Source organism: Danio rerio, chromosome 25 (assembly GCF_049306965.1).
Source record: "Danio rerio strain Tuebingen ecotype United States chromosome 25, GRCz12tu, whole genome shotgun sequence".
Taxonomy (NCBI): domain Eukaryota; kingdom Metazoa; phylum Chordata; class Actinopteri; order Cypriniformes; family Danionidae; genus Danio; species Danio rerio.
Window position 1 is genome coordinate 5947368 of NC_133200.1, and position 12103 is coordinate 5959470.

Sequence of the window (12103 nt, forward strand, 5' to 3'; positions counted from 1 at the left end):
AAAAGTTATTAGCAATATTTCTTAAAAACAAGCATATATTAAGTACTTTTGCTTGAGTATCTTGATTTAAGAACGCATATACTTTAAAATAGCAAAAAAAAAGTAGAGTTTACCAGAAAACAAGAATGTTAAGCACTTTTTCTTGCGTATCTTGATTTCAGAATGTTTAAATTACAAAAACATCTTGATTTATGGATGTTTACATATTATTTATATTGTAAAACGACAAAAAATATTAGCAATATTTCTAGGAAAAACAAGCATTAAGTACTTTTGCCTTAATATCCTAATTTCAGAATGTTTAAATAACCAAGAATCTTGATTCAGTGTGTTTACATATTTATACTTTAAAATTATAAAAATATTTCCAAAAAACAAGCATATTAGGTACTTTTGCTTGCGTATCTTGATTTTAGAATGTTTAAATAACAAAAACATCTTGATTTTAACAATGTTTACATATTTATATTGTAAAACGACAAAAAAATTAGCAATATTTCCTAAAAACAAGCATAAATTAAGTATTTTCTTGATTTCGGAATGTTTAAATAACAAATATATCTTGATTTAAGAATGTTTACATATTTATATTGTAAAACGACAAAAAATATTTGCAATATTTCCTAAAAACGAGCATATATTAAGTACTTTTGCATCTTGATTTAAGAACGCATCCATATTTAAGCAATTTTAAGCACAACATATTTATACTTTTCCAGAAATCAAGCATATATTTAGCAGTTTTTCTTGCGTAAAACAACTAAATTATCTGTAACATTTTCAGATAACATGAATATATTAAGTTCTTTTGCTTGCATATCTGAACACCCCCAAAAATGTGTGCAATTTTTTGTTTGTGAAACAAAACAACACAACAGAGCGTATGATTTACACCTTTGTATTTCACAACTCTCTCTTCTCTTTCTCAGTAAAGGAAATAAAGTTTTTTTTTTTAATGAACGTTCATAAATTTGCATCACATTTGATCTGATACACCTCTATTGTCCACTTATAAATCTTTTATGACATGTATCAATAAAACGAACTTTGCACTTTGTCAAACATTAATTTATTTTCCTCATTCGCAACAATCCTCTCAACGCTAGCAAACGTGGCACATTTATGTTTTCTCGCAACCTTAAATGCCAAAAGATATTTACACAGAAAACAGTCCAACTTAATGACAGGTCTCCTCGGGTTATTATTCTGGTTAAACAACATGCTGTCAAAACCAGTCCTGAAATCAATGTTTCAAGATGCGCGGTTGACTGTGTGGCATTGTGGGTTGTGGTTTTTGGGTGGAGCGCTCGAATTGTCTCTCTTTAAATTATAGTCTGCCCTTCTCTGCAGCCCCTTTTGCTGATTCCAGCGCAGGTGAAACACGTCTCCAGCATCTTTATCACTGATCAGTTAAGCAATCGCTTTATAAAATGCCTGTCGAGTTTGAACTTTGCCCTGGGAGAAAAATTGGGGGCTCCAACCCTTGTTTTATCATCGCCGAGATCGGACAGAACCATCAGGGAGATGTAGAAATCGCCAAAAAAATGATCCGAATGGCCAAGGTAAAGATGTGCGGTATTTCATGCTCACGTGTATTTTAGAATAGGGAAATCCCAAAACCATTATTTAATTTGCATAATAGTAGTTGTTGTTGTTTTTTGTGTTTTATATTTATTAAGTTTGCAGATTTATAATGTTTAAGTCATTTATTTATATCATTTTGTTTCATCACTAGAATTTTAAGTCATAACCTTTGTCATATCACATAAAATTGACTTTAAATATAGAATTTTAGGTTATTTATGCAGTATTTTTATGTGTTTAGATATTCATTTCTAAAGTCTAAATTGCTATTTTACTATAATAATAATTACTATTATATTATTTCTAATTACATGTGATATTAAGACTAACATCAAATTGAATTTACTTCATTAAAAGCTGAATTTACTAATTGTCTATCTCCATATTACTAATTTCTAAACAATATTAAATCTAAATATGATTCCAGAAATAATTTTTTTCGGGATTTATAATCCTTTAGTAATTTATTTATGCTGAAGTAACTAATATGTGTGATTTTTTTTTTTTTGTTTTGTTTTTCTAAACAGAATAAATTGGCAGAGAGGTCACTTAATATTTAGAATTTTAAGCATATTTTGTCAATAAAATTTAAAAATACTTGTTTTTTTCTTAGTATTTTACGTTATACAAAGCTGTTAATTATATGAAATCATCATTTTCTTTTCTGTTTTTATGTTATCTAATTTTTTTCAGGTTTAAAATATATATACACATATATATTTCAACTTGAATGCGTGTTTTTTTTTCACTACTTGACATCGGATTAGCTTTAAATTGATACATTTTGATAAAAAGTAATAACCAACAGACATCATATCGCATAAAATTGATTTTAAATATAGAATTTTAGATATTATTTATGCAGTAATTTTATGTTTTTAGATGTAAATTTCTAAAGAGTGAATTGCTGTTTTACTATAATAATACTTTATTTCTGATTACTCATAATATTAAGACTAACATCAAATAGAAGCTGAAATATAATTGTACATTTCCATTTCACTATAATTTCTAAAGAATATCAAATCCAGATATGTTTCCAGAATAAATTTCAGGGTTTATAATGTTATTACTCCAATTAAATTTATTTATGCTTCTATAACTAGTATGTGTGATTTTTTTTTCTAAACAGAAGAAATTGTCGGAGATGTCACTTTATATGTAGAATTTAAGCCAATTTTTGTCAATAAAATAAAAACAAAATGTTTTTTTTCTTAGTATTTTTTACTTGTTTTACAGTATACAAAGCAATTAATTAGGAAATTATGATTTTCTTTTCCATCTTTTCGGGTTTTATAATATACACATTAAGTTGAAGTCAGAATTATTAGCTCCCCTGAATTGTTAGCCCCCCTATTTATTTTTCCCCCAATTTCTGTTTAAAGGAGAGCAGATTTTTTTAATACATTTGTAAACATAATAGTTTTAATAACTCATTACTAATAACTGATTTATTTTATCTTTGCCATGATGACAGTAAATAATTTTAGACTAGATATTTTCCAAGACACTTCTATACAGCTTAAAGTGACATTTAAAGGCTTAACTAGGTTAATTAGGTTAACTAGGCAGGTTAGAGGAATTAGGCAAGTTATTGTATAAGGATGGTTTGTTCTGTAAAATATGAGGAAAAATATAGCTTAAAGGGAATAATAATTTTCACCTTAAAATGGTTTTAAAAAATGAAAAAAAAAAATAAAGGTGGGCTAATAATTCTGACTTTAACTGTATATTTAAACTATAAATATATATATATATATATATATATATATATATATATATACATATATATATATATATATATATATATATATATATATATATATATACATATATATATATATATATATATATATATATATATATATATATATTTTTTTTTACTACTTCACATCGGATTGGCTTCAATTTGATCAATTATGCTTTCTGCAAAAGTAATTTTTTTTCATCACCAGAATTTTAAGTCATAACCTACGTCACATTACATAAAATTGACTTAATAAACAATTTTAGATATTTATACATTATTTTCATGTTTTCAGATATAAATTTCTAAAGGCTAAATTGCTATTTTACAATAATAATAATTACTATTACATTATTTCTAATTACTCAAAATATTAATAATAACATCAAAAAGAATTTACTTCTTTCAAAGCTGAAATAAATAATTGTCTATCTCCATATCACCAATTCCTAAAGACTATTAAAGTCAAAGATTTTCCAGAATAAATTTTTTCAGTGTTTATGTTTTCAGTCGTTTATTTAAGGTGTTTTTTTCTAAACAGAATAAATTGTCAGGGACTTTATTTTATGGATTTTTTAACAAATTTTGTGGAGTCAATGAAAAAAAATGTAAGAAAGAAATTTCTCATTTTAACTTGTTTTACAATATACAAAGCAGTTAGTAATAGGAAATAATCATTTTCTTTTCTGCTTTTTTTTTAATCAAAATTCTTTCAGGTTGTATAATACACACATATATTCCAACTTTACTTTCTGCATAAGTACGATTTCTTAAAACTTTTTTGTTGTTTTATCACCAGAATTTTAAGTCAAATAAAATTGAACCTTAAATATAGTTTTTGATTTTTTTATCCAGTACTTTTATGTTTTCAGATACAAATTTCTGAAGACCGTTAAATCTTGTAATATTTAATATTATTATAATTTTTTTATATTACATTAATATTTATAATGTTTACTTGTAATATTTAGGTTAAAAAACAAAGGTCGGTGGACCAAAAAAAAGTAACTTAATTTAAAGCTAATAATTAAATAACTTTGAAACTTTCTAACTAAATAATCTAAAGAATATAAAATCTAAACTCAAGATAAATTAACTTGTTTATTTTTTTTCAATGTTATTTTCCTGATTTAAAGTACAAATTTCTAAAGACAAAATATACATTACAATTAAATACACTAGAAAAGCCAAAATTACAAAGAAAAAAAAACAAAAACAATAATAATAATTTACAAACAAGTTTGTCCTTTAATTTCTCATTTGTTTCTTTCTCGTTAGCAGATTAAATGAACACTTATTTAACCAAAAAGTAAAATAACACATAATATTTGTTAAAGAAAATGTGTAAAAATTACATTTTAATCAATAATTGAAAAAAAATCTCACCTCTGCTTCAAATAAATTCACCGTCATTTATGTAATATTAGTATTTTTTTTTGTCAATAAAAAGTCTAGAACACTAAATCAATTTTTTTATATGATTTTTTTGCATTATTTACATTTATTACAGTATTTATTCATGTTTGTTGAAAATACAGTCGTGTTAAAATAAGTTCATGTTAACTCGCGGTGCATTAACTAATGTTAACAAGCATGAACATTTTAATTAAAAGGCATTAGTAAATGCTGAACAATAATTAATAAATGCTGTAATGCATTATTGTTCATAATTAGTTCATGTTAGTAAATATAGGCTATTAACTAATGAAACCAAGTGTGACCATTATATTAATAAGACTTTTACCTTTATTTTCCCCCTTTCACCGCAGGACTGTGGAGCCGATTGTGCAAAGTTTCAGAAGAGCGAGATCGAGCACAGATTCACCAGAAACGCTCTGGATCGGCTTTACACATGCCCTCACGCTTGGGGCCCGACATACGGAGCTCATAAGCACCATCTGGAGTTCAGTCACGAGCAGTACAGAGAACTACAGCAATACGCCACAGACATCGGCATCTTTTTTACCGCATCCGGCATGGACGAGGTCAATAAACATCCATTTTATAAGGCTACGCTGTAAAATAAAATGCTGGGTTCCACACAATTATTAAGTGAAGATTAAGTTTACCTATAACAAATTTAAGTGGATGAAACATAAAAGAATTTAGTTGCCCCCCCCTCAAAAAATCTCAAGAATTGTGTAGTTCAGCTCATTTTAAATAAGTAGGTTGAACAAGCAGTTAAAATCTTTTTTAGTGTATACAGTGTAAAAATTATGGGCTCCACACAATTACTTCATGTTCTCCCAACAAAAATTGATTCGTTCAACTTAATTGTTTTTACAAATTTAAGTTGATCGAACATAAAACAATCAAGATGTCCCAAAAAAACTCAATTGTGTTGTTTCAGCTAATTTTAAATGTGAATATTTAAATTTTTAAGTGAATATTTTTGAGTGAAAATTTTTTTTTTTTATTTCGCCAGTGTTAAAAGTTTTTCAAAGTGCATAATAAAATGTATTAAATGTGATTTTACCATTTAGTTGACAGAAGTATTGACATTTGTTTTAACATCTCATAATGTTTTAATTTCCTTTTTTTTTTGGAAAGTTAAATTTTTTATATTTCAATATTAAAAAATATATATGTTTCAGATATCGGCATTTTTAGTTCAATAAACTTTCGTTATATTTTATTTAACTCCACAATATTTCATATACTGTAGCCAAATGTTTGCGATATGGTCTTTATATGTTGTTGTATTTAAATGGTCTTATTTTCCTCACTAGAGCTGCAGTTTGTTTGATTTTAATAATAAACACATTATTTATTAACATAATAACAATTTTTTTATTAACATAATTTATTAACATAATAACAATACTAAAACAGTAAAATTTACTTTAAAAATATCAGTTTTCAATGTTCATGTTTTAGGATATAAGAATGTTTTAGGATAACTGTCATTTATTCTTGTGATTTAAAGCTGAATTTAAATCAATCTTCTGTGTCACATGATTCTCCTGAAATCAACATTATACGCTGATTTACTGTTCTATTATGATTAATTATTGGTGTTTATAAGTAATATATTTTATAATTAATGTATTTAATATATGTTCATATTTAATTTATAATTAACTTATAAAATGAAATATAAGTGATTATTACAATTATCACTGTTTAAAAAGAATAGTTTTACTAATTTAGTAGGATTCTTTAATAAATTTACAAAATAACAGCATTGATTTAAACCCTCTTCATTTAATGTGCTTTTTTAATGCCGTTTTTGACTGTTACTAAATCAGTTTTCACAAAAATATGAAGCATCTCAACAGTTTTCAACACTAATAATAGTAATAATAATAAATAATATTAATATTATTAATAATAATGTTTATAATTAATATATTTTAACATCTTTGTTTAATTTATAATTAATTTATGAAATGACATACAAGTGATTATTATAATTATCACTGTTTAAAAAATAACTTTAACAACATTGATTTAAACCCTCTTAATTTAATGTGTCCTTTTTAATGGCACTTTTGACTGGTACTAAATCACAGTTTGCACAAAAATGTGAACCATCTTAACAGTTTTCAACAATAATAATAGTAATAATAATAATAATAAATATTTCTTTATTTAATTATTTCTGACGCGCAACTTCTTCAAATCACAAAAATAAATGAAAATATAAACTACATTCATAAAGAAACCAGCTATTTTAAACTATAATATTGCACATTTTACCGTATTTATGGTCAAATAAATGCAGCCTTGGTGAGCTGAATATGTCAAATGTGTTTTATATATCATATTTATCGTGTATAGTGAGTATAAATCTTTTTAAAACCATTAAAATAAAGCTTTTGACTGAACTTTTAATATGTTAACATGAATAATGATCCACATAACGCTATTTTCCTACCTCTCTCAGATGGCGGTGGAGTTTCTTCACGAAATAAACGTGCCGTTTTTCAAAGTGGCCTCAGCCGACACCAACAACATCCCCTACCTCGAGAAAACAGCCAAAAAGGGTAAATCTCAGTTTACTAGAAAAAATGTGGTATATTTAGAGACACGACTGTCGTGTGTTGATGCTGAACTGTTAATTGAGTTGTTTTTTTAATGTACCGTGAGTTCAAAGTCAGTTATTCTGGAAAACCCTGTTCTGATTGGCTGGAGGGCAGAGGAGGAGTAACCTGGAAATCCTGGAGTGGATTTTCTGGTTGAGTGTGTGTGTGGGGGGTTTTCCTCTATGTTTTAAGGTTTATTTCCGTTGTATTTTTGTACTGTAGGTCGTCCTATGGTGATTTCCAGTGGAATGCAGAGTATGGAAACCATGCGCTGCGTTTATCAAACTGTCAAGAAACACAACGCTAATTTCACGTTTCTGCAGTGCACCAGTGCTTATCCGCTGCCGCTAGAGCACGTCAACCTCAGTCTGATCACCGTGAGAAACAAATTCATCAACTATGGAACTGTTGTGGATGAAAGTTTTTTTTCAGCAATGTTAAAAGTAAAAAAATAAAAATAAAATAAAAAAGCATAATGACAGCAAATTAAATGTCTTTTTAGCATGTAGTTGATTGAAATACAGGGCTCTGTATAATTGAGTACACCACAGTTTTGAAATTGAATATTTTTTTATCAATTTCTCAGCGAATATAGGCAATGTATTTTGCTGCATTTAAACAAATTTATTAAACAGATACATTTATTAAAATAATATTTTAGTCACCAAACATATTTAGAAATTAAAAGAAAATACAATTAAATTCAAGCAAAATATTGCAAAAAGAATAAATAAACTTACAAACCTTGCAACCTATTTTCAACTAAATTTTACATTTTTCTCTTTATTTTTAAAATTTGTATTTAATATTTTTCTGTAACATAAATTTGGATGTATTAGTTTTTGAACCATAGTAAGCTGTTTTGTTATATAAGCTCCAGATTTGGCTTCAGTACTGACTAATCTAATGAATATGCACAAATAAAATATTGTATAGCTTCCCATTAAAATATGAATTTAAAAGTTAGATTTGTGAGAGGTGTACTGATATATGCTGAGCACTGTTTTTGAAAATTTTGAATGCATTTAAAAAAATGTAACTAATGTTTTAAATAAATAATTAAATATAAATATACTTTTTTGATTGGATAGAATTTAAATAAGATGTAATCATTTTAAAATATATGTTTGGTAAATATATATATATTTTTTCTAATAAATCTTTAATAAGCTGTAAATAAATTAAAAATAATAATTAGTTACTGGTATTATTTAAAGACTCAAATAGTTGGATTAAAGTTAAGTTGTCAACATTATCAGGTTTAAATAACTTAAGACTAAATAAAACTTTTCACACAAGTTGGATATTAAATAATAATAATAATAATAATAATAATAATAATAATATAATATTATTATTGTTATTAATAATAATAATAATATATAACAACAACAACAACAATAATAATAATAATAATAATAATAATAATGATGATGGTAATTAGTATTATTATTATTTTTATAAAAACTAAACTAGATTATTTTAAATAAATATAAAAACAGAAAATATTAGAAACTATAATAATATAACAAAATAAACTTTATAATTAAAAAAATTAAATAAATTTTTTTTTAAAAATTGTTGATTGTTGTATTTAGTAAGGTTTTGCTGCATTTTAATTTGATAAATTAATATGCAAGGTGCTAAAAAGTTTGGTTGCAAATATATAAAAAAATTAAATATCAAACTTGAAATATAGTAAACTGCAAATCAAAAGCAAAAAATACAACTAAAAACTACAAACATTTAAATAGAAAATATTTGGAAAAAACTCTTAATTCAAAATGTGTTTAATTATTATTATTATTTTTAACCAAAACTATGCCAATTCATGAGTAAATCAATGAATATGACATGAGATATTAACAATATTTAGAGGATAGTTTCATGTAAACGTGAAAAAATAAAATAAAAAGCAGTGAGTTCTTTGCACATTTTATTAACCTCTTTTTCCACCACAGGAGTTCCAGAAGGAGTTTCCGGACATTCCCATCGGATACTCCGGACATGAGACAGGCATCCATGTGTCTGTAGCTGCTGTGGCTCTCGGAGCAAAAGTCCTGGAGCGTCATGTGACTCTGGATAAAAGCTGGAAAGGCAGTGACCATGCGGCCTCGCTGGAGCCTGATGAACTGGCAGAGCTGGTGAAAGCCATCCGGGCGGTGGAGATGGCCATGGGGTCACCAGTCAAACAGATGCTGCCCTGTGAGGCTTCATGCCACAGCAAGGTCACATTTCATTATTTATTATATTACTATTGCCATTACCATTGCCATTATTATTTTGTGTTTTATTAATTTAACAAATGTTGATATTTGACTGCACTAGAGCTGGGCTGGAGATAAATTGATGCATTGCAATTAATAGATAATTTCTTAGATTTTCTGAATGCATGAATCAATTCTGAGTTTAGTTTTGAACAGCACATGGCGCTCTAAATATGGTTTTCACAGCAGATTTTCCTCTAGGCTAGTTTTTAACACAGGCAGTGCTCTAATCTAGTTTTAAAGGCAGATGACGCTCTAGGCTAGTGTGTAACAGCAGATGGCGCTCTAGGCAAGTTTAAACAGCAGTTGGTACTCTAGGCTAGTTTTAACAGCAGATGACGCTCTAGAATAGTTTTAACAGCAGATGTTAATCTAGGCTAGTTTTAACAGCAGATGGAGCTTTGGGCTAGTTTTAACAGCAGATGGCGCTCTAAGCTAGTTTTAACTGCAGATGGTGCTCTAGACTAGTTTTAACAGCAGATGGCACTCTAGGCTAGTTTTAACAGCAGATGGAGCTCTAGGCTAGTTTTAACAGCAGATGAAGCTATAGACTAATTTTTACCAGCAGATGGAGCTCTAGGCTAGTTTTTAACAGCAGATGGAGCTTTAGGCTAGTTTTAACAGCAGATGGCACTCTAGACTAGTTTTTAACAGCAGATGGAGCTATAGACTAATTTTTACCAGCAGATGGAGCTCTAGGCTAGTTTTTAACAGCAGATGGAGCTTTAGGTTAGTTTTAACAGCAGATGGCGCTCTAGACTAGTTTTTAACAGCAGATGGAGCTATAGACTAATTTTTACCAGCAGATGGAGCTCTAGGCTAGTTTTTAACAGCAGATGGAGCTTTAGGCTAGTTTTAACAGCAGATGGCGCTCTAGACTAGTTTTTAACAGCAGATGGAGCTATAGACTAATTTTTACCAGCAGATGGAGCTCTAGACTAGTTTTTGACAGCAGATGGAGCTCTATGCTAGTTTTTAACAGCAGATGGCGCTCTAGACTAATATCCATGATTGATTATATTTTCTTATTTAAATAAGAAAACTATATCACTGTTTTAATATTATTTTTATTATATATGTTACATTTCTATGTTTTTTGCAGTTGGGTAAATCAGTGGTGGCCCGGAAACCACTAAAAATGGGTGAGACTTTAACCCTCGACATGCTGACGGTGAAAGTGGCCGAACCACAAGGTGTGAGACCAGAGAACATCTTCAAACTTGTTGGCAAGAAAATATCGGTGAACTTGGAGAAAGATGCCACAATTACTGATGCCATGATTAAAGGTTGATGATCAGCCATTTAAAACATAAAGGGACAGTTCAGCCAAAAATGAGCATTCTCTAGTTCTAGACCGGTATTGTGTTTCATGAGTCTGTTGAACACAACAGAAGATATTTTGAAGACTGGTAGCCATTGACCTTTACACCAGGAAGGTATTTACTATGAAAATCAATGGCTACCATTTTTAAACATTCTTCAAAATATCTCCTTTTGTGTTCATCAGGAGAAAAGAAACTCAAACAGGTTTGGACCATGTGGAAGTTGAGTAAATTAAGATCAGATTTTTAGGTGAACTGTCCCTTTAAGGAGCAATGAAGGGGATTTATCTTACAATACTTTTATTATTTAAATACACATATTTATAAATATTAGAGGTAGATTATAAACGTAAAAGCACTACACCACAAGTATATCAACACAATCTCTCAACACTTTGTAACTGTTTACATTTATTGCTGGTTTATAAATTGTACAATTGCTGGTTTGTATGAATTGTACAATCCTCTTTTGTACTTTTTTATGTTTCGCTCATTTCCAGTGATATGGGAATTTGCTTTTATTGACCTTACATTAAATTCATTCCTTAATAGGCCTTAAGCATTTCAATGTGCTCTAGTTTTGCAGGCTATTCAAAACGTTTGTCTTTTATTTTAGTTAGGCCTATTGTGTTGAGAATAAATGGAAAGATGATATCATGTATTGATTTTATATATATTTAAAGTCACAAGTTTGCTTGCTGTATCCCTTACTGACTAATACCATTGTAACTGTAGTGAACAAACACTTTTAATAGAGAATATGCAATTATGAAACACAGAATATGTGAATATTAACGTATACACGTGGGTTCATTTTACAGCCGTGGCAACAAGGCTCTGAGAAACGTATGTTATTTTTTGTTTACACAAAATAAATGTTATAAAATGTAAGTGAGTTGTTTTTCAAACCTGAGGATCCTCCGAACTTCCGTCACCGCCGCGCCATTTTCATTCAGACGCCATTTTGCGTCTCGTGATAGACTATTTTGTAAATAGCTAAGACAATCATTAGCTTCTTATTATAATTCAGTTTTGAAAAGATTGAAATGCAGTGCAGTGTCGACACCTACTGGACAGATCGGATAAACGCTAATTTATTTAAATAAAAAAAAAAATCAAGTTAAATTTGTATTTCTGTCAGCTGTACCTCATAATATC

General features: G+C 28.2%; 1 protein-coding gene across 1 annotated transcript; it reads left to right on the plus strand.

The window, feature by feature from the left end:
- The first annotated feature begins 1354 nt into the window (after positions 1–1354).
- Positions 1355–11836, plus strand: nansb (N-acetylneuraminic acid synthase b). The gene is given in 6 exon segments (NM_001007420.1): positions 1355–1562; positions 5101–5316; positions 7218–7317; positions 7579–7733; positions 9318–9584; positions 10726–11836. Coding segments are annotated over 6 exon segments (1059 nt in total). The 5' UTR covers positions 1355–1430; the 3' UTR covers positions 10915–11836.
- The last annotated feature ends 267 nt before the right edge of the window (positions 11837–12103 follow it).